This window comes from Columba livia, chromosome 5 (genome assembly GCF_036013475.1).
Source record: "Columba livia isolate bColLiv1 breed racing homer chromosome 5, bColLiv1.pat.W.v2, whole genome shotgun sequence".
NCBI classification, from domain to species: Eukaryota; Metazoa; Chordata; class Aves; order Columbiformes; family Columbidae; genus Columba; species Columba livia.
Window position 1 is genome coordinate 35,539,187 of NC_088606.1, and position 24,401 is coordinate 35,563,587.

General features: G+C 41.8%; 1 protein-coding gene across 2 annotated transcripts in view; it reads right to left on the reverse strand.

The window, feature by feature from the left end:
• GPR176 (G protein-coupled receptor 176) overlaps positions 1–24,310 on the reverse strand; it is a 44,927-nt gene extending 20,617 nt beyond the window's left edge. Inside the window, exons 1-2 of one of the 2 annotated variants that reach the window (XM_065064282.1) lie at positions 23,189–24,309; positions 13,820–13,924 (exon numbers count right to left, since the gene is read on the reverse strand). In XM_065064282.1, coding sequence (XP_064920354.1) covers positions 13,820–13,924; positions 23,189–23,417 — 334 coding nt within the window. In that variant the 5' untranslated portion in view covers positions 23,418–24,309. Of the gene's footprint in view, positions 1–13,819; positions 13,925–23,188 lie in introns of both variants that reach the window. The other variant, XM_005502286.4, reaches the window with a different exon arrangement.
• Between the last annotated feature and the right edge of the window lie 91 nt (positions 24,311–24,401).

Below are 24,401 nucleotides of genomic sequence, written 5' to 3' on the forward strand. Positions count from 1 at the left end.
TTAAACTAAAAAAACAAAAACAAAACCATGCACCAATTATTTTTTATGTAATCTGCTAAATGTCTGGGTTTGTTTTTTGTTTTAAAAAAAAATAAAGGCAACCCTCCTCCAACCCAAATACTTGGCCAGTGATTTCCGCCACATGGCTTACTGCAACACTAATGGCAGTCATGTAGCTTTATCTTCTGCAATGTTTTTAAACCACGTACCACGGCTGTGCCTGCTGGTGCACAGAAAGCTCCCTTACAAACGTCAGTGGAAGGCACTACTCTCTCAAGGCTGTATGTTTTTGATGTGGCTTGATAACATTACTCTGCAAAGAAAATGGAAATTCAAAATAAATTTTATAATGCCATACACTAAGAGAATTGTGGAATGACTCAAAGGACTATTTCCATTCCTTGGAAATGAGCAGACTTAATTGGGAAGCATTTTTATATATCCTTTTTTTTTGTCATTCCACTGATCCCAGGCTGCCTGATTTATGAATTAGTTGTGCAATATTTCATAACTAGTTTTCCTTTGCCGAGATGATGGAGTCTCTGCAGCACATGCAAGGAGACTTACATTATAAATAAACCTACTTAGAAAAGCTAAAACCAAAACAAAATGCAAAACTGATACCTGAATCCACTTTCATCCTTCTAGTGGGCTACTGTCAGTGAATGTGGCTGTCCCAATACTAATTTAGATGAACATGCTCATGAAGTCACCTTACTGCCTTCTCAGCCCTGCTAAGGCTGTGACAAAGCAAGGACAGGAAAGCAGGACTTGCAGGTCATCTCCAATTCTCCCTCCTGTGGACAACTGAATGGAGAGGAGGAGAAGATGGACAGTTTTCCTCTGCTCTTTCAACCCTGTCATCAGGTTAGTAAGTAAGAGTAATGCCACCCATAAAAGAGGGAGGCAGGTTTTTTCCTCTGAAATAGAAATGAGGAAAAAAAGGAAGAGATAAGACAACCCCCTGTATGTGTATCACACATGACAAGTTCAAATTCTTCTGGGAGTATAGAAGTGGAGCTTTAGCGTCCCAGAGGTACAAACTCAGAAACTGATCTGATCATCATTTTTAATTCTCTCTGCAACACAGGAAAAGAGCCTAGGCTGCCAGCAGACCCTCCTTGTGTCAATAGTTCATTCCTCACATCACCGAACATCAGCTCCATGTGATCAGTGTCAATGCACCCCAGTGTCCCTCTCCACAGCCCACCAGAGGAACCAGAAGCCATTATCTGGTTAAACTCCTATTTCCTTCAAACATCACATCTAGATGAACACTGATAATAAAATTACCAGATTCACACTACTCTGAAAATACATTTAAAAACTGTAATTCAATGCAACTGGCACTAAAATTATTCCCTTTCCTCTTTTCTAACTTTTCTTACCTCATTAATTGCTTTATCAGTTTCATGTTGCTGGGTAACAGAAAAATGTTGAAGAAGAAATGCATGCCTCCTCTTCTCTGTCCACATATATACTATTAGGGTAATTTTTTTGTTTCTAAGACTTCTTTATCTCATTTAAAAACGTGGAGACTGTATTACAAAGACTGGTTTCGTGCTGTGTTTGTTGGCTACAATAGATACTAGTGGGTGGCTTTTTTTCTTTAAAGGTATCCTCTTTCTGCCAAGTGTTATGTTTGTGAACATTATTAATTCCATTTAATTATTAATTTCCCATTTTTACCCTATTTGAATTGTTCATGGTTGCTTTAAAAAAAATAAAACACATTTTCAACACTATTATTAAAGCTATATTGGAGTAGTTATGCATTTCATGGAATGGCTCTAAAGGTGAAGTTTTTGCATCTTTTCCGAGGATGAAGCAGAAAAAAACCCTCATCTCATGTTACCATGTTACAACAAACACCAACAAGAACCACAACCCTGCAAAGTAATGAGAGGCAAAGACTGTATGGGAGGCAATACCTTTTATTAAACCAACTGCAGAAGTTGGGGGTGAAGAGAAAGAGAAGCTTTCAGGCTAAAAATAGATGTCTCTTGGACACAAGAGTTGTTGAGTACTCTTTGATCTGTATTATTATTTACAAGAGCTCTTTTTAATCTGGTTTAGCACAAACCTGGTAGGATACCCCTTACATTTACTGAAATGCAAGTAAACAAAATGCAAAATAAAGCAGAGTTTATGACAAATGTGAATACAAAGTAATCTTCAAAGCTGTTTTGTGACTCTAATGATGCTGTCATTGAGACAAATACTGCATTGACACTACGTACACAGCTCACCTGTTCATTTGGGTGGAATAAAAGTACTTAGCTATTTTCATAGGCATTTTGCCGCATATTTACCTAAAAATCTTTACTCATGTGCCTTTAGTTGGATTATCATTACACTTGATATCACAGAGCCTGCAATCAGAGCAGGTAGAGGTAAAACTCCAGTAAAATTGCAAATTGTTTTTTGTTCAGTATCGGTGGCAGTATCATCTGGGCTCCTTGTTTGCTTTCTGTGGACAAAATTGATTTACATTTTTGTAATCTTTAGCAAAAAAGACATTTAAAGAACATGGGGTAGCATATAAGAATCAGATACACTAGGAAAATCTCTCACATTCTTCACTCTGCACCTTTCAAAATAAAATCTTGGCATATTTACTGGGCCAAGAGAGGCTTCATTCTAACCATGCTAACTCAACTGAAATAAGGATAAGACACAGAAAATAAACTGACTTGATTAAATACAACCTCTTTTTTACCCTGGAGATGTAACAACTTCACAAATTTACAGCTTTAACAATGTTTTCTAAAGAACAAAATTTCCTTTGTCAGGAAAACCCTATATAAATGCAGAAAAATGCTTTAACAACACTAGAAAGGCAGGCCAACATTTCTTTTTTTTAGAATCTTTAGGCCACCTCAAACTTCATTCATCTGCTGGAACAAAAGAACCTCACAAAATGAGCTCTCTCAGCACTGCAAAGATGCCATAAAGATTTTGTTTAGCAACAACAGCCATGAGGAGTCTGAATGCTTGTTTTTTAAGCACAAATCACATCTGTGACGTCAAACCTTTGGATGCAAAGGATGGTAAACACTTCAGTATACTTCCATCCTACCTTGAGTCTGCACAAATTGGACAGAGCAGTCCCATTGCTACAGGCACGACAATAATTTCCCTGATACCTACTCATTTGTGCAAGGAAAACCAAAGCAAACTCCCATATGTGGTTTATTACAGTTCTGAGGTCCAAGCTGAGCCCATAAAAAGAAAACTCAGATCTGCAAACAGGTCCTGAGCTCAGATATTACAAAAAGTACAGGCTGCTGTTAGCAGCAGTAAACAAATAGAAGAGCCAGTTATAAAGTCACATTTGTAATTCTTGAGTACCTTTTCTATTACATTTGTTTAAAAATTTTGCTCTCGTGACTGGCTTCCCCATAAATCTTTCTAAGAAAACCTCCCTGAAAAGTAACCAAGGCCTTTAGCATGAACTAGATCAATACACGCCAGCGCATACGACCTGGCATAACATCCCATAAAATATGGAGGCCAGCAGCTTTATTTACCTAAGACAGTCACTCATAGTAATAGCTGATAGTAAATCAACAAAATGTTTATTTTTCAGACAGAACAAAATACAGGAATCTCCCTTTTTCCTGTTGAAACATCACCAATACACTGGGGCTCAGAGTAACAGCCGCATCTGCTCCTCTCCTACACAGACTCCTATGCAGAAGGAGCCTCTTCCTCTCCAACACCCCTTCTCTCTGCACCTCAGAATAATGCTGCCCTTTCTGTGTCACTTGTGACCTGGTGTAAGACACTGCTCCTTAGGTCACACAGCACAGAAATCTCTCTCAGCCCTCACCCTGATAAATCATGACAAAGCCAGGCAAACACCAGGCACTGGTTCTCTTGCCCATGGATGGGGGATTCAGCACCCACATCACCCCCTCAGCCCCGCCAGCCTTGGCCCCAGTAGTGCAGCTTGTGCCAACAGCCCCAGCAAGATTTCGGTGGCTTTCTCTTACCAGCTGCCAGAGGGTGTGAGATGCTGCAGAGAACAGAGTACATTTCCTTCCCTTATTGTGCCCGAGTGGCCAGAGTAGAGAGAGGGAAGCATATTACAGATCTGGTGGCGCTGCCTGACGGGTTTTCAGCAAGCTACCACACCTCTCACCTTTCTGACCCTTTTAAGTGGAGACATAGATTAGGCGAGAAAGGCAGAAAGCAGGCCATCCTCTGTCTGCCAGAATGGTGTTCAGAGAGGCACTACCTGCTGCCGGTAACACCCAAAGCAGGGTTACAGACATACCCTCACACAGATGCAACACTGGGTACTGACATTCATCTCGCACATATGTTTTTTACAATTAGGTGCAGAAGCAAATTTCACACAGGCTGAGGGTGAGGGCTTCAGTGACTCCAGCTGGGCCCCCCAGCCCCTCTCCACAGCTCTGGCAGAGAAGCACCCTCTCTATTCCAGCTGGGGCAGCTATCTCTGTGGCTTGTTTCCTAACATAAAAAAAAAAGTTAAATACAACAAATCAAAAGCTCTCATTTATCCTTAAGATTAAACCAAGGTTCCCCACTGCTTCACTGAAATATATGGCACTTTCTAGCATGTGTTTCTTGGGTAAGTGTTGCTGCAGTACAGGTCTATAATTTAATACTCCCTGCTGACTACTAACACACTACTAGTATCTGTGACTGCTATTACATGCTGTTGTTGCAGTAGTTACCATGCCAAAAAGACAATTCTCAAAAAAAAAAATATCTCTGATTGCACTCAGGAGGTTTAGCAACAAAACAGAGTCAAAAGGTTACAGGAAAAAGGAGAAGTGAGGAAACTCTTCAGTCTGACCACTGTCTTCTCCATAGACCAAAGTAATTTTATGTAACTTACCTCCATATCTGCAGTCAGGTTGCAGTCTTTATTCCAGTTCTTTAGAAGTTTTGCAACTGTCAGAGTTTAAAAAGCACAGAATTGGTTTTTTTTTATTGCATGCTCCTGTGATGGTCTCCGTTTATAATCAATCTTTTGGGAACCCCTGAGCAGCAGCAAATTGTTCAAAAGACTCCCCAAGTCGTGGCAGAATTATTCCACACAGTGGTAGTATCCGATCAATCAGAATAACTGAAAGCACTCAGCAACCAGCAGGGATTTTCTAATTAAGACTCTTCCAATGTAGTGAGTAATTCGCAAACCAAAATTTATTTTAAAAATAGCTTAAGCTAAGCAAAATAGAAGTGGGGATTTTTGTTTGTAGTTCGGGGTTTTTTTAAATCAAAAGTATATGAAAACTTGATTTATAGAGCTTCCAAAGGTATAGCCTGGACACCGTCAAGAATGAGAGACCAGAAATAGGAGTACTGAGATGAGATCACAGGGTTCCCTAAGTAGCTGTGTTACCTTTGGAAGTCACCCGTGGCACAATTTTGCAAAAGCAGATAATGATTCTGCTGGACAACACCCCAAGCCTGATATTCAGGAGATGGCAAACAGCCATCTGTACAGCTTCGCTAGACATACAGCCAAAGCTCACTTATAATTTCTGACAATTTCAGCTGTATGGACATATATGCAGATCACAACCATTGCTCCTTCTGCTCTTACCTTCATGTACTATAGCTTCTTTTTCTGTTTCCTTTTCTCTTCAGACTTTAGAAATCTAAATTATAAGCTCTTAAAGACAACACCAGGCAAAATGAAGAGTGAGTTATGCAGATACACAGAAGACCTTTAAATGCCAGGGAAGCAGAATTCCAAATATTGATCCATAACGCACAATACAAGCTCATGTAAAGTTTAAAACTTAACTAAAATGATTAAGTCAGGGAAGAAGAAAAGAACAGTAAATTAGTTCAAGACATAACTAAGGTAACTACTCTAGAAATTAGAAGCATTATAGACATGAACTAAATTGTTATGGCAAAAAGCCAAGTTACACAGTCTTGACTAGTCTGAGCCTGGACACCATCTAGCATGAGAGACCAGAAATAGGTTCAGGAATTTTCTGGTGTCTGAGCATTTTCCATTCATTGCCCAAAGGATGTTGACACTGGTTTAAATGCACAAAAAGGTATTAATGGGGTCCATGGCTGATGGCATAAAGGGACCTCAAAATTAATTTAGAGATTAAAATAAAAAGGAAAAAAAGTGAGAGAGAAGAGAAATAGGAAAATCTCTGCCACATGGTGACAGAGAGGGGAAGCAATGGGGTCACAAGACAAATGTCCTCCCCTTGATGTCATTGCCAGAGCAGCTGGTGGTGATGGTGAAGACAATGAGGCTGATGATGACTTTCACTATGCTTTTCCCTAGTAAGAACAGTACTTTTCATCAGGACCCACTCAAACGCCCCGTTTCCCCCCCGCCACAACACTTGGCACTGCCTGGAACACACCTCATCAGGTGCAAGAGCTGCTCATTACTCATTGCTAAGCTTTGTGTGTATCTACGATTGGGATATGTTTATCAGACATTTAAAAAGCTATCACATACTTCGATATTCACCAAGTCTTGTTCTTCCCCCATTGTTAAACTAAAGGTTACTAAACAAGAGGTCAGAGAAGGCAAGGGAAAGAAGAGGAGATTTTTTTTTCTATTGGTGGCAATCACTTGCATGTGTGAAATTAAAGATGTTAAACAAGTTCAATGATAAAAAGCATCAAAGCTCAAGACAAATGCTTATGCTATCTGATTAAACAAAGTGGTTAAAGCACCTGCCACTTATAGGCACCAAAAAAACTCAGCACACTACGCCAATATCCTTGTCCCCAGGGAATGGTAGTTCAATTCAGGTGTCACCTCGGCACATGATGGCTGGTACCCCGTGACCAGGTACGAAAGACCAGTTGAACATTAATTTCATTTTATTCTGAATAGAGGTGCTGACACTGAATAAGAGTGATCATTTAGAGCAGGTTTATGTAAACAAATGCAAATTTTTGTGTTAGACGCAGCTTACAAATGATAACGTATAATTAGGTAGTCTGAATTGTATTGTCTGGATGAGAAGCGACACCAGATAAAAGCTTTGCTCTTAGATATGAGAGGTAAATAATCTCAACTATTACATAGAAAAGCAAGAATGTGTACAAAGATGGATAGTGCTTTGCTTTTTCTAAGCAGGAAGGCTGGTCTTTTGCTATCTCTCCCAAAAAACCTGTCTTTCAAAGATGACTAGATAAACAGATTTCATTTGTGGTACAGCAAAAGTAGGTTCTTCTTTAGTGTGCTTGGATAAGTCAGTGGTAAAGACAAACACATCAAGTCCATGCCTAATATAAAATGAAGATATTTGAAAAATTATATTCCTTAAAAGCAAACAATTAAACAAAAAATACTTCACTTAAAGAGTTGCTGCTACCTTATACTGATCATGCTGTACTTTATGCTTGCACCTGAGAATATACGGAAATGCAAGAGCGTTTTAGCCACCCAAGGCTCCAGACTGCATAGAGCCATGGACTTGTAGTATGATATGTGTAGAATCAGTTCATGTTCAGGCTATTCTTATTGCTCTCTACCCTGCAGCAACACAAGACAGACACCTCACCACAGGCTGCCACACCAGTCTCAGAGATAATCCACTTCCACACTAGAGCTGGATATGCAGCACAGAAAGTCAGTTTTCAACAATTTAAAAAAGGACTGGTCTTGTTTTTCCAGACTAGTATTATTGGACAGATATGACTATACAGCACATGAAGATGGCCTTGACCAAAAACTGAAGCGGACTCAGAGCCTGCCTGTCTCCCAGTCCACAGGAAAACCTTGCAGACAGCCTGCAGGAAGCCTAACTCACCCCAGTTCACCCAGGGACAGACCTGAACCACCTCTCTCTCCACCCCTCCAAATAAAAACCTACTGAATTCTCTTTCACATATCATATTCTCAGGACTGCAAAGTTACCTGCTCTCTGAAAATAGTAGAATGTACAGACAGAGACTGTTAACAATGCTTCATCAACAGTGCTAAGATACATGTAACATTATTAACAGACTACTATGCAAATAGCAACCATCTTTGTTAGCTCTCTGCATTATATTAAATGAAGAAAAGACCACTTACTTGCAGTGTATATAGTTAACAGAGGCTCTCAGTCTCTATTTGCCCTTCCTAGATATTTCCACATATAATTTCTTCGGTTTAGACCCTATCACATAGAAACATCTTTGACCATGCAACCCTCATTTTCGGTCACAAAGCAACCACCTCTGACCATTGGATTAGCCCCAGCAAATATAAGGTGTTCTGAGGCAGCTATGTATTTGGATCTGTCCACATTATGCTCTAAAAAATTACCAGAGAAACAGAATTCAAAGAGCAGTTCAGTGTTCTCATCTCTTTTGGAACCTGAAGTGCAATTTTACTTTCTTAAATGCTTAAAATAATCAAAATAAGTCTCCAGAGGCTGGTACCACATCACGCAGTATCAGCCTTTGCCAACTGCATGGGTGTATCCAATGGGTATATCCTTTAACCAGATTATTTTCTTCTGCTGTGTTTTAAAAACTGAATAAAACAAAAAGATGTCTTTGCTGTCTTATTACAGAGGCTTGTTACCGTCACAAAACTTTTAGTGTGGCGGCAATTTGTTTCTTTTTTTCAAATTAAATTGCAGACATAGAATACTGAACTTAGCCAAATCTAGCATGAATACTAGAGAACTGCACCAGGTGAGAAAAAGGATAATAGATAAAAAATTTTATAAGTGAAGAAAAAGAACATCCTGTAATACACTATTGAGTTCTGCAGCTGTTTCTGTAAGTATTATAGTAATTCTGCTGACCTGTACATGTTCCTTGCAATGTTCCCTTTTTCTACTAATACATCAACGTTTGGGTGAAATGGGCAAAATAAGAACTGTATCTTTTAGAATAAGTGTTCCAAAAAATATGGACATGTTAAAGACCAGCATACATGGCAACATCCCACTATAATTTCCTGATGATTAGCAGTCATATACACAGTGTTACTTTACACATGTGTAGTTTCCCAGACTTAACCTATACAAGATGGAGACACAATATATCTGCAAAAACCAGATGGATGCTACATCCAGCCATCACAGGGTATTTGTGCACTCCAAACAAAATTGCATGAATGCTTATCTCTGTGGTGGGAGTACATACAGCAAACAACAGGCAATCAAACAGGGCAAGTGGCAGAGCTGTTTCACCCAGGAAAGGCAGAACAGTGGGAGGGCAAGCAAGGCTGGTGAGACTGGGGCTGGCCTGCTTCCTTTGGTGGCCACGAGCTTTGGGTGAGAGGGTATTTGCTGAGGCTGCTCTGAGTGTTTGCCAAGAGACTACTGTGGAGGACATAAGAGGGTGGGATGTGGGAGGTCTGCAAGGTGGTCCCTCCATCCTGACAAGGGGGCTGAGCATATTCAGAGCAGAGGTGACAACAGGGCAAAAGGCGGAAGCTAAATAAAGAGGAACATAGCAAACAGGTGAAGCCAAGAAGGATGAGCGCACTGGGAGCCTGCACTGGCAAAAGTACAGATGAACTTGCTTCTCCACACATGCTCATTCATACATGCACACACTCTTCAGTTTATCTCATATAGGCTACATCTTACTTCACTGCTAAGCATCTTAAAAGGGCTACAGGATGGTAGGATAGCAAACTTAACTATTGAAGCAAAATACAAGCTAAGCTAATAAAATTTTTAAAAAAACTAACATGTTAAGCTCAACATGCCAGTCAAAGTCCAAGAACAGACAGTGCTACTGGCTGGAGTGCAGCACATGCGACTACCTGTTCAGGGGCAGGTTTTGTGTGTGTGTGTGGAGACTGCAAGGAGCTCCTGGCCCTCATCTTCTTCAGGTGGCAGTGGTTAAGTTGGAACAGGTAGGAGAAACAAAAAGGTCCCAGATGAGCCCTACAGAACAGTGCTGCATAGCCTCACCTCCACTGCAGCAGCTCTTGCAGTGCTGGGGCCGTGAAGCTCAGGGGAGGACAGGATCCATCTGGATAAGGGTTTCCTCTTCCATACTGGATGCACCTGCAGTAGAAAGGACTCCAAGGAAAGGAAGCAGCAGCAGCAGGAGATCGCTTTACCAGGCAGTGAGCCAGCTGCCTTGGAGACATCAGGGAGGAAGAACTGCGGGTAACTTGTCTGTCAGGTGCAAAGGGAGCAGACCTCCCAGCATCTCCCGATAGCCCACAAGGAAGGGCACGGTCAACGGTCAGTCTGTGTCAGTACTGGTGACACAGGGGAGTGTCAAAGGGATGTTCTGGAGGTTCAGTTTGGGTGAACAACCAGGATACTGAAGCCCAGGACCTTCCTAACCACTGTCATTAAGAGACTTAATACGAGCTCTTTACATTAAGGCAGACATCTGGTGTCCCAATGCACGAATGAGATGCTGAGAAGGAGATTTTACATACCTTAAGAAAGGAGATACGTTTTGAGACAAGACAGACCTGCAGAAGAGGGACAGGCTGGCTGTACCTTAACCAAACTGGAACCAGGCTGAAAATTGCAGGAAAACATTTAAAGTAAGAGCTGGGGAAAGTGAAAAGGCATAAAGAGGTACCTGATTCAGACTGACACAGTCCAAAGAGGTTGTAGATAATGCTTCTTTGAAAAGGCCATGGGAAATAAACAGCCTAATACAACAAAGAGAAAAGGCACACCACACTATCCTCTCCGTTCTAGATACTCCTTAAAACTACAGATATTAAACTGAAATAACAACAAAACCCACCCTACCTCAATATTTTCCACTTTTTCCAATTAATTCAGGCAATAGCAATAAAAAATGTGTTTTATCCTCTTGTATGGCTGACTTTGGTGTTTGTTCTACAGTATCAGAAATTATCTGGTTCTGCCATAAGAAATATATTAATAGATACACAACAAAAGTATGGCATGCTGGAGTCTGAACACAAGACAAGTGACACAAGATATGTAGAGAAAGGTAGAAGAGGTTACATGAGAAGCAATATCACTCCATAATTTAGCAGTCTTCTGGAAGAATTGTTGAGTTCTTGCATGAAATTGTTTTGACAGACAAGAGAGTAAGTCAAAGGTGGCAGAAAAAAAACAGACTAAAACCACAGTCTCTGCCCTCCAAAAAATTACGGGCCTTTTTTTTTTTTTTTTTTCCCACTCAAGAGAATTGGCAGAAGAGAAGGAAGGACCCCATTTGTCAGGAAGTAAATCAGACTATTCATGATGGAGAAGAATGTAAATTACAGTGTTGAATATCATAACTAATAAAGCATTTTAAAAGGTAGCAGTCCACAGCAACCTCCCAGCAATCCCCAACAACAACAAAGGACCATGAGCAGAGAATAAGACAATTAGAGCCCTCCCTGACATCACCACTTCAGCTTCACTACCACTTTTGTTGCTACCATAATTGCCATTTGCATTGTCAGGCAGATCTAATGCCTTACTGTAAGAGGCTATGTGATTTCTTATTCAGAGGGCCTTTCAGCACAGGATATTCTCCTTATTGCAATGTTTCTATGGAAGCTGGCTGACTACAAGCCACCGGTTCTTGTCCCTGCTTCCAGCTGCTAAATCTAATTTAAAGATGCTAAAAATAAAAAAGGCTCACATGTAGCAGTACTGTTTGGAAAGCTGTACTTCCTACAGGGATAGCACTTAATCAGCACTGAAATGAGGAGAGGTACAATACAGTAATTGTTTCCCTAGTACTTCTGCCATTTGCAAACTTTCTAGCAGTACCTAGCTCACTCTCAAAACATTTTCAGGACACCTTCCTTGTTAGATATTGAGACAGAAAGTATAGGAAACATAACACAGAGAAGTCCAAAGTCTTTGGACTTCCAGTTCAGCTGTTGTCCAGTGACCACCTATATTGGACATCCAAAAATGCAGAGCCGTTTACAAATTCTGTGATGGGCCAGGGAGGAAGGGAGAGGAAATCAAAAGAAGTGCAACATGAAAATAAAACATTCTCTTGATAATTTGGGAATTTTTCCTCAAATGTATACAGGATTGTGGATGTGTATTGTAGATGCAGTGGAAGACCATTTGGGGATTGTTCAAAACTTATTATGGGATGATTATGGTAGGCAGAAAAAGGTGGGGAAAAAGGAGAGTTCAGGGTGGTTTGGGGAGGAACAAGTGTGGGAGACTAGAGGGAAAAGGGGGAAAAAGCCAACTATAAAATGGCATTTTGTCAGTGCACTTGTCTGGCCCTGCAGCCTATCCCATCTTCTCATTGAATTCCATTTCCAACTCTTCTTGTGGCTGGGCAGCTCTCTACTCTGTGGGCCTGTGTGCATACAAAGGGCCAAGTGCAGTAACTAGAGTCAGACCATAGACATCAGGGCCCACACACCAGGGTGTCAACAGCTGGAGAGACTGGAAAGTGTGCATTTGTTTGAGTGTGTATGTCAGTGTGTAATTACTACTGAACATCCATTCAGACTAAACAGCAAGCAGGGTATGATGCTTAGGAGACAAGTACTGGTGTGGCTGTAAGACCAGGCCAGATACCAGAGGGGACAAGAGGGCTCTAAAAGTCAGCTAGTGGAGGACAAGCAGGTCGAAGCCAGTAACTGGAGAGACCTTGGAATTTAGAGGTCAGCTCCTGGTGAGGCCATAGTTCTGGGTCAGCAACTGGAGAGACGTGTCTTCACATGTGTGCCTGTGTTTGAGAGACCAGGGGATCCTGGGCCAGCTACTAGGACTCTAAGACCAGCTACTACAGGGGTATCCATATTGATGTATGTATATGTATATGCTTATGTATTTTACACTAATGGGCTTTTACCCTGAGCAGCCAGACAGGGGAAGAGGACAAGGCCATTGGTGCTTTTTGTATTTGCATGAGCGTTGCATTTTCTTTCTGTATCAGTTTGTGTGGCTGCTTGTGCATATATGTACATATAAGTGCACATGTATTGTGTGCATGTGTGCCTCTTGGGAATATGTGCTCAGCCTTTCTATGGCTGGGCCTGAGGACACAGAGCTGCAGGAGTCTCACCTCTATCAACCTACAGGATTCAGCAGCACCTAAACACTTAACAGCATCTTTTCTGAGTGGGAGAGAAGTCTACAATTATCTGGATCTCGAAAAATGCTCCAAATAACTGACAAACTTACTTTTTCCAACACCACACAAATAAGAAATTAATTATTAAAGATGAGCAGAAGAGAATAAAAACCTCATTTAAGTGCTCATTGCACCTGCTCAATAGCAAGCCAATAAATGAGATCAGTAAGAGAACACCATTTAAAATTCTTCCTAAGTTCTTTGGTTCATTCATTACTGTCCATAATATCCAATACAAAATCTTAATGTATCCAAACTTTCGCCAAAGTTCAAAACAGTCAGTGATATATATACCAGCTGGCATTTGAGGAAATGTAACTCACAATGAAAAGCAAAACATGACATTTAGTCACTTAGTTAAACAGCTCTGGTCTGCAGCTGTCATTAAAATGTTCACATGGGGACTACAGACAGTAAAATGACTGGTATCAATCAGTTTCACCCTAAATAGGGATCAGTTTAACATTCTCAACACAGACGAGTTTAAAGACATTGACTAACCCCCCAGCACAAGCCTGAGGAATGCTCTAGCATACAGTATCCCTAGAGTACCAGGCACTTGCATTACAGATATAAATCTTTGCACCTCCTACATTTCCAGACCAGTTAAATCACTATTTTCCCAATGCCTCTCTCCTAAATCCCAGCAGTGCCACCTGAGCAGCCCTTTGGCCTCAGCCAGGCCCGGCACCTGGGCTGAGGCACAGGGAGAAGAGCTGTCTCCATGGCAATGGGTCTTACCACCCCTCTTCTTCACCTGCTCCCCAAACTCAATTTTTCTTCTGAACAGAATTGCTTAGTAGTTTACCTGAAGATACACAAGAAGCAAATGCATGACAGCTATTCCAGACAGGTTTTATCAAGGGAACAGCCTGACCTGGGCTTACAGCTGCAGGGTCCATCATTCCTGAGGCTTGGAATCACCCATAGGAAAAAACAGAAGAAAATTATTACTCTAATGTTATTATACTATGTTATTACTATGCAACTATTATTACATGAAAATATCACCACTCATATAATTACATTTTCCTGATGCTTTCAGTGACTTTTTGCTCTGCCAAACTTCAACTATTCCAGCTGATCAGCAACAAAGTCAATCTGTGCAAAGTGCCTGGTTTATAAGATTTCACCTAAAACAATCCCAATGTTTTTAAGAGAGGCACTAGTAGAAATAAAACATCTTCTTTCCCATACTCAAACCTTTGGTGCACTTTTTTTTAGCCTCACATGATTCTACCCTTTTTGGGGACAGGGATACAAAATTTTGCTGGAGATGTGCAGATGTGCCTCTCTTTCTTTAAAAATTGGCTCAGTCTAGCCTTTCATCATGTGTCTGCAGTATTTTTTACTGCAAGATTCCCTGCTTCATTCTTTATAGAAGATGCTTGCAGCAAACTTCACTGGTAGCCGTTTCAAAATAAGAACATTTATTTCTTATGCTGGTATGTATTTGCCTTTACAAACACATTACCTAGACTGCCAGTTAATGTAGGATTGTATCCCAGAAGGGGTCTATCCCTTTATAAATCAGATGCCGTAACAATTCCATTTTACATCTGCTGTGCACAGGTGTCAAGACACAGAGATGACAATCAGTTTGAAGCGCAGGGAGAGGCTGAAGCCAAACAGCTCATGGGAAGTCCTCAGGAAAATGGTAAATCCTCAGCAAAAGAGGTGAGCCTGAAGTGTCCTGCAGGACACAGGGAAGGCAGCAGGGGTTCACTTTTCACTTGGAAATCTGGTATCTGTTTCAAAGCCTGCTGTTCCCTTTCAAAGGACACCTCCCTTGGACATCATCACCCTGTGGTTAGAAACCAGGAGGTAACCAATCTAACCGACAGCTTTCAAAGGAGTGCCATAACCACTAGGTTAGAGTTCAAACTGTATCACAGCACCCTCAGCCTTTCCAGTGAAATTTCCTTCTGTACAAAACAGATTTGGGAAAACAAAAGAGCAAGTAACAGAGAGGCTCATTCCCCAAATCCTAATGAAGGCATTGATTCACAAGGTTTGGGAAAGTTTCCTGGATTTGGGATTATTTGGGATTCATTTATTACAAAATGCACAGAAAGTAAGATGCACATTCAGTCTGAGGAGTAGACACTGGCACTGAGGACATCCCTTTCTCATTACAATTTTCATCCATTGTTTAGTGTGTTGTTTTTTTTTTTCCTATATGTCTGAAACAGATGATTTTTAAAGAAGAAATCCATGCAGTTTTATCTACGTGGCTAACATGAAAATTGTGAACAGCCTCAAATAACCTCAGAGCACACGCAGACTCTCAGATCTGGGAAATATGAAAAGAACAGAAACTACAAACCATGATAATGGCATATAATCTCCCCTAAGCCTAACATGACATGAACATTTAGCTATGCCCATGATACAGTCAGTAGAAGCACAACTCTCACAAGCTCCCCACTTAACTGCAATTATAATAGTATAATATGTAAATTTGTATGTAAATACGAGAACCGTGGAAAAATCCACATTAAGATTGACAGAGCCCTATCACGAGCTCCCTCACAACCATTACTCCCTTTTCCTGAGAATAATGAAGGTGCTATCGTACAGTGCATTCCACCCATCAATGTTATCTCCCTTTCAAGTTAAGCTCACTGCGCATGCCGACTACAAGTGCTCTTTGGAGAACTTTTTCATTCCAAGATCTCCTCCTGCCACTTGTGCTCAACTGAAGGCAGTTGCAGCCACCTACTATCACCTCTCCCAGACACAGCTCAGAAGTAATACTTCTTATTTGTGTCAGAGGGTTGGTTGCAGTGCTGAAGTAGTAATTAGTCTCTGCAGATTGATTATCTCTAATAGCAAGAGAAAAATATCCTCCATAGAGCATTATTCACTGAAAATCTGATCTCAAGAATCTTTGATAAAAATTAAGCTATTAAAAATTTACTCACTTCAAAAAGGAGCCCTATGTCATCCCAAACCTCAGGGCAGGGGGGGGGGAAACCAGCTTTTATTTGCCATTCAGCAGTTACATTGTCACTTAGTTAAAGTCATTGTCTACATGTATCCTTTTTCAAAGTTGTGACAGCTACAAGTGTAAAAGCAGTAACTTCGTATTCTTCTGAAACACATAGCTAATATTTTTTTCACAGTTTTCATGTTCAAATACTCCTGTTTTCATAAACTGTTAATTCATTTTTGAATAGCAGCCAAGAATACACTAGAGCCTTTTGCTGTTGTATTTTCATGCTGGAGGAGGGGATGGTGGGAAGAAATTATCTGAATTAAAAAATACTATGAATTTCAAGTTACAAATGTAAATTCTTAAATCCAGTGAAGAACAACCTACAAGCTTTGCTCTATGCCTCTGGCCTCAGACTGAAAGATCTGAAGCTTCTATTTCTTCTGACTGCAAGCGTGCAATGAGTAACACCAACAGCATTGGTGCTGTACTGTGCTTTACTGAAACACAGGGCAGTGCTAGTTGCAGTCCTGCCATACTGCAATTAATCCTCACAGTATGCTCTATATATAAGAACCCCAAACAGCCTGAGATATGCCCCAAAAAAAGGAAGAGTGAGATCACTGCACAAGCTCCATCTCACTATATGGTCTTCACAATGAGAGAATAAATGAGAAAATCTAGAATGTACCCAGTTTACACAAGTCTCAGAAGCAGGACAGTGGGAAATAAAAAAACAACTAGGGTAATATAACACAACTGCTGCACAGCACACTCTCAAATGGCAGAAATTTCTTTACCTTAGGGTCCTCTTATCTGTAAAACCAATGCAGATACACCCGCACAGCCCAATGTAGCTCTCATTCTGTTAGTTACTATGGGAGATGCCAGCCGAGTCTCACCTTCCTGGCCTATTGATTCCAGTCAGTCAATCACAGTCTTCTCTTCACTGCAGCAGGCAACAAACACTGGTCTCTCCTCAAATGGCTCCTGAACGTCCTGGTTCCTCAGCCTGCCCTGTGAGAATAGGCCATGTCCACTCATGGCAGAGGTACAAACAAATGAGCACAACAAGCGAGCCATGAGCACCGTTACCTGAGCCATGCATTGCTCTGGGACATGCCAACTATCGACTGACAACAAATCATACAAAAGCTGATTCTCCATTCCATTCTCCAGCAAGAGGAACCAAGTTCCCACAGACACGGGAACACTACAAATCTTCCTTCTCTACCATTCAAATGGTACTTGTCAGTCCCCTTCCAAATAAATCCCTACTCAATCAGCAAAACTCATCAAATCTCTCTTTCTTTTTTTTTACTTACAGAAGAAAAAAAAATCCCAACCAGAACTTTACTCCTGCTCAGAGAGGAGTAACTTTAGAAACTGCATGAAAAACAGTGCTTTTGTTGCTTATTTGTATCACTCTGTATCACTCTGATGCTGTTGCAATAGGTGGCAGAGCAACACTGCAAAGTGGACAGACTCAGAGGAAAGACACTGAAACAAGAACCCGAAGACAGATAAATAGGGTAACATGCAAAAAAAAAAAAGTAATAATGAGAACAGAGAACGTGGTCTCCATCTTCAAAACTTTAGTAATTTGACAGGGCAGTAGTTCTAAACCTAAATTTTATGTCATCCTTCCTTTTATCAGCTCCACATGATCACCACCGTCCCTTCGATAGTAGCCACTTTAACTTGCCAGCAAAGGACCTGAGCCACTATTACCATGAGTGCAAACCATCATTCACTTCTACAAGCAATCCTGACCTTGTCATCTTAGCCACATCCATTTGGTGGCAGGTGGAGGGAACTGGCTCAAAACACAGGTTAGACAAAACAAAACAATTTCTACAGTTCTCACAAGGCAATAAAAAATTATCTAACCTGAGTCAGGCAGAATACACAGGGGAGCGCAGAGCAGACAGATCTGTGTGCGATTAGTGGAAGTGCAGCAATCTCCAGGCAAATCTCTACCACTCTTGTTCTTCCACTGACAACTTCCACATCCTTTCAAAACAAGTTAGGACATGCAAAGCTCAAATCATTTGACACCTTTCACCATACAGATTTAAGCGAACCAAAGGGAATCAGAACAAACATCATGTGTTGCTTTTCATTATATATTGCTCCCATCTGCATCCTTCCAACAGCTAGTAAAATCAGCTACTTCTTGCTATTGGTGCCTTTCACTTTCCCTCATATTTTAGCTTTCCTTATGATAAACCAATTAGGGGCAACTAAGGAGTTCAAGAATCAGTCATTCATATGAGAGAGTTGACAGAAGCAGTGTACTTATTTTGGCTTCTATTCTGCTATAATAACTTTTATTTGAAGCAAGAGATTTAATCATACTGTACCTGCACAGCTACAGCCTAAGCAGACTACTGAGTTCAATTCACCTGACCCCACACCAGAAACACCTCTCTACACATGTACTTGTCATTTCACAGCTCTCGAGGCACCTATTCTCTTGATTTCAGGGAGTACCAAGTACACATGTAGATCAGAAAAGGGAAGTAGTAACAAGAGGCATGGTTCTTTTCCTCATTCTTCTGCTAATGCTCAGCATGCTTCTATTTTTTTCTCTAACATGCTTCACATTCCCTGATCCAAGTACAGTTTAAACAGTGGAACATGAAACACTAGTGGCAAGCATTTTCACTGCTTTATTCTACCTGTGCTCTGAGTTCACAGAATCATAGAACAGCTTGGGTTCGAACGGATCTTCAAAGCTCATCCTGCCCAACCCTCTGCAATGAGCAGGAACATCTTCAACTAGATCAGGTTGCTCAGAGCCCTGTTCAGCCTGGCCTTGGATGTCTCCAGGGATGAAGCATTTACCACCTCTCTGGGCAACCTGTCCCAGTGTTTTATCACCCTCAGTGTAAAAATGTCTTCCCCATGTCTAGCCTGAATCTCCCCTCCTTTTGTTTAAAACCATTACTCCTTGTCCTACCACAACAGACCCTGCTAAAAGGTCTGTCCCCATCTTTCCTATAGGCCCCTTTTAAGTACTGAAAGGCTGCAATAAGGTCTCCCTGGAGCCTTCTCTTCTCCAGGCTCAACTACACCAACTCTCTCAGCCTGTCCTCACAGCAGAGATGTTCCAGCCCTCTGATGATCTTGGTGGCCTTCTCTGGACCTCTCCAACAGGTCCATGTCTTTCCTGTGCTGAGGGCTCCAGAGCTGGACACAGGACTCCAGGTGGGGTCTCACCAGAGCAGAGCTGAGGGGCAGAGTCACCTCCCTCCATCTGCTGGCCACGTTCCTTTTGATGCAGCCCAGGATACGATTTGCCTTCTGAGCTGCAAGTGCACATTGCTGGGTCATGTCCATTCTTTCATCCAACAGTACCTGCAAGTCCTTCTCCTCAGAGCTGCTCTCAATCCCTTCATCCTCCAGCATGTATTGATACCAGGGGTTGACAGTATCAACGCTGGGGAGCAGACAGCTTAAAGGCTGGGAAATGCCATTGCTATGAGAACTGCCATTACTAGCCCTGGAGCTGCATAGGATGACAGTGGTAATAAGGCCTCCTAGTCTCATACATACTTCATGCCTCATCTTGTGTAAGTTCGTTCATCAACATGTGCAAAGCATTTAAAGCTCCCCAGATGAATTCCCCAGTTCATGCACTCAGCTAAGCATCACAGACATATATGGCACATCTTGAATATACTGCAAATCTTTCCTTCATAGAAGCAAACTGAGCTGCTGATCAGAACTAAACAGACCAAATTTCTCCCTCCATTGCCTTGTGCTGAAACCTTGTGGTAGGCCACAGCCAAAGGAGTGCATAACAGGTACTAACAGTACCAGTTGCATTCACAGTATAGAGATGATGATTTACCCCATTTTATTGCTCAGTCCATGAATAATTAGATCATGAGTAGTTCGCTAAGCAAGAGCTTCCACAAAAGAAGTGGAAGATCAACAGTAGGAAGTTTCTGCAAACAGACTCAAAGTCATATGAACAGCTATTTATTAAAACTGTAACATTTAGGCACATCACAGCTTAATTAACTCAGTAACTCATAACTAAGTTATCTGAAGAACTCTCATTTCCAACTGCCCATAATTATAAGTGATTTTTAGACTAATAATTATGTTTTGTCCATTCCAAACATGGAATAATCTGATTCTCTACAAAATCTGAATTTTTTAACAATGAAAACTTTCTACAACCTAGGACAAAAAAATAAGAGAAAAAAATCTACCAATGAGCAAGCTTCTTCTTGATACTTCTATCAGATCCTCTGACATACATGTTAAGGTCATATCCAGGTTCAAGCTTTGGCAAGCTTGTGACAACCCCATAATCCTTTTTAAAGGCAGAGAAAAATTATTGAATCTAGCATCATTTTTATTCCTACCTAAAATAAATAAATAAATTGAGGATGTGATTTCCATGTATTGTAAAGTAATCATAAAGAAAAACAGTTTGACCCTTTCTTGTCCTTAGCAGGTATCATGAAACACTCATAGCACTGTCCTTTCACAACACAGAGAAAACTAACACAACAATTTATCCTACTCTTAGAAGTCTCCCCACAGGTCCCAGACAAGGGTCTTAAATAGGAAAGAAAAACATAGTGTACACCTCTCTCACAACTAACCATCACTATCACATTCTTATGTGCAGCAGGAACCCAAATCAAACCCCGAATGTGATACTTCCCTTTTGTGAGACCTGGACCTCTCCATGCTGCAGACTGCTGCTCATGTCTGACCTCAGTATTCATTATCAAGACTGAGGCATACACGTTTGTTCCCTTTCAAGCTGGAAGCAGAAATCATTTATTCCTTTAAACGGGTAGTGCTATTTTATCCAACAGCAAAGTGGCCGGGGCACACACTGACATTGTGGGATGTACAGGCTGCATGCCCTCCTTAAACTAGAAAGGATTCAAACCCACAGATCCTACCCTTGAGGAGAGTGCCCCCCATCTCATGCTTTAGGGGGAAGGACAGACCTGATTCCCCTTGAAGGGCTTCCCCTGTGCAAGCAGGAGCCCAAGACTCACTGGACTTTAGAACCTGGTATTCTGCAGGTTCTTGAGGGAGAGGAGAGGTGAGGAGAGGTGAATGCCACCCATGCTCTGAGGACTGTGGCAGAGAACAAATGAAGAGGAAAACCGAATTAACAGCATTTGTGCAAGCATAAGCATGAGGTAAATATCAACTTCTTCTCCCCTGATAATGCAGACATAGTGTGCAGCATGTGCACAAGAAAAACTTCTGGAAAATATGAAGGTTGAGCTTGCAGGCACCAAAACCCTGAGACTTTCTGGAAATCAAACCTTCAGCTTCTTTGTGACTTTGTTTCCATTCATTAAAGAGGGAATAGTAGTACATTCATAGGCATGATATGAGAAGACATTTTTTAAAGACTCTCAGGTTTTCAGCTCTTAACATAGCATGTCATAAATGTTCTTAAAATAGTGTTTTGGGCAACAGGGAGAGTTAAAAAGAAGGCAGTTTCAAAAAAAATAGTTAAAATCAGTTTATTTCACTGTAAATTCCTTCAGCCCACTGATAACATTTGTCACCTTATTACTATGTTTGCATTAAAAAAAAAAAAAAAAAAAACACAGGAAAAACAAACAAACAAAACACCCACATTATTTCCTCTCCTGTTTTGCTCTTTTATAGGCTTGGAGAAGTTACTGATCATGAAGATTTATCAGCCTCCCAGGCATCCAATCTGCAGATAAAGCCCTTATAACAGGTCCAAATCTCTTCAGAGTCCACCTCTCAAAAGCAAAATGCAGAAGTGCCAAACCATGTTTTACAGTAGCCTTGCAAAATTTATTGTTATGGTATTTTTTGTTTGGTTAGTTGGCCTTTAAAAACTCCTAACTGCTGAAGGCATGATTACATGACAGTGTTGGTTTTCTTCTTCCAATAAAATTTGAGGATCTATGCTCATGAAAGTTAAGTCTGGACATGCAGACCAAAGGTAGCCTCCTAAGGCTTAAAACCCAAAAGATAAAGAACTATAATCCTGACTTTTCTCATACAAATTCGTTACATTTAGGACACTATTTGCTGGCTATCATTTTGTGTCAGGCACTATCCAACATATGAAAAAAGAGAGCCCTTTCCCCACACTATGTATACACTAAACAGAGGAAAAAAAAAGCAAGAACCATAAAGATTATCCCCACTGGACACAGGAGTAATTAGGCCTAAAGACTCAGTGATTTACAGTAATTACCAGTAAGTGTACCACTGACTGTGCCCAGAGCTCAACACTGTTCCAAGACTCTGCTTACCATCTTCTTAGAAATTATTTAAATTATATTAAATATTACCAAGAAGAAATTGATATCAGAATTCATTACCATGATTTTAGCACTACTCAAGATCAGGAAAAACAAAAACAAATCCTTGGTAATAAGAACCAGTGACCACCAGCAAAGTCCTACTGAACTCACCTCAAAAAACCGGGGACTTTATCAGTCAAGCCTTGTGTGTAAAGCCTCGTATCATCATTTCCAGTAACTAACTTTGAATGACTTAGATAGTAGTGGGATTTTACTGAAATCCAGCTTTCTGATCTCTCAAATAATGCTAATGTGACTGACAATCAGGCTTGTTTTGCTTGGTTTTTTTTTTCGGGGAGATAAGAAATTCACATGTATTCCTAACAAAACAATGTACTATAAGCACTAGAAAGCAAAAGTACACACATTTGTCAAGTTAAACAGCTGGATATTATTTGTTTACTACCACATATCTGAAGTGTGTGATTCCTAATTTATGTAGAACAAGTATGCAAGATTGTACATGGTGATACATACGGTACTTCCAAAGGATTCATCTGAAATCTGCAGGACAAAATGTAAAATTACTGCAGCGTGAAACAGAAATTCAGTATAACTTGTTTAAACCACTCCACACCATCTTCTATGGTAAAGAGAATGGATCCCATTATACTTGAAAATAAGGGTACAATCAATCTGTTACATTTTTGCCCATTTAAATTCTGATAGAAAAGTTTACTATGTAACACATACATAAAGTATACCAGTTCTCATCTGTGATGAATAGCTAACCTATTACACTAATAGCTTTTACACATCAGAAATCCACTAGGAACATGAAATCATACACCCAAGGACCTAAAATGCAAAAAGAGGAGTCACTAAGGCAGCAAATGATGCTAGTTACCTTTCGGTCTGCAGTCCCTGACCATAATGGCATCAACAAAAAACTCTAGCAACATGAACTCACCCAGCAAAGACCCCACGAAGATGACGATTTGCACTGTGGTGGTGAAGTGCCGGTAGGTCTGCTCTTGGCTGTGCTCCTCGCTCTGGGTGACACCAGCCTGGCTGCCGTTCCCACTCGACCACGCCATGTGCGCAGCCGAGGTGTTCCTCATCTCCAGAGCTCTGGTGACAGCCTGGTACGGGGCATGCTCGCTTTCGTTCCTCGAGGTCCAGTTTTTGTCGTACCCCATGGTGAAGTTCCCACCTTCCTTACAGCCACCTAACAACTACAGGTTATGGAGCCCCTGCCTTCAATGACTGAACAGAGCCCACAGGCAAGAAAAAGCGCTTCTGAGGACACAGCCCCACCTCTGACACCTGGAGGCATCTTCACCACATTTCTGTGTCCCTGAAGGCGGGCTTGGCTTATCATGTTTCTACCTCGTAGATCATGACAGCCAGCAAAGAAAAGGAGAAAATAAAGCAGGCTCCTCCTCGAATTTAGCTGTCCCATGGTTCTTGCTTCACAATAACACAGCATTTCCTCAGCATGTTTTACTGCAATAAACGTGAATGAGGAAATCACGGTCCACACCACGGCTCATCCTCCTAACCCTGGCAGCTCACCGTGCGCCCGCCGCGTACATGCCCGCACACACACATTAACACCGGTTTGGAAAAGTTGATGGACCGCAAGCTCGGTCCCTCCGCTCCATCCTCAGCGTTGGCGTTAGCTCTTCTCAGAGCCCTGAGAGAGGAAAGCCATCTCTTTCCCGCGGCACGGCTCAGCGCTCTCTCCTCTGCTGCCCGCTGCGCCCGTGCTGAGCCACGGCTCCGTGCCTGCGCGCTCCCGCCACGCTGCACGCCAGGAACACCCTCACACACCGTCCAGTGGCTTCCACTGCACTCCAGCTATTTCTCAGGGAAAATTAATTTGGTTGTGAATCCCCAGGCGGGGGGGCACTCGCGCCTCCAATGAATCAAAAAGCCTCCGTCTGATCCTGCGTGACTCGCTCCGAGCGCGCCCCGCACCCAGCGCAGCTGGCGGCGACACTCCCGCTCCTACGCGCGCCAACATCCCAGGCGCCGAGCTGCGCTGCCGCTGCCCCTGCCCCGCCGCTCCGCTCCGCACCGCGGGCAGCCGCCAAGCCCCGCCGCCCGCGGGAGGCGCTGGCCCGGCGGGGCGGGCCGGGCCGCACAGCTCCCGCCTCCGCCGCGCTCCCGGCGGGGGCAGC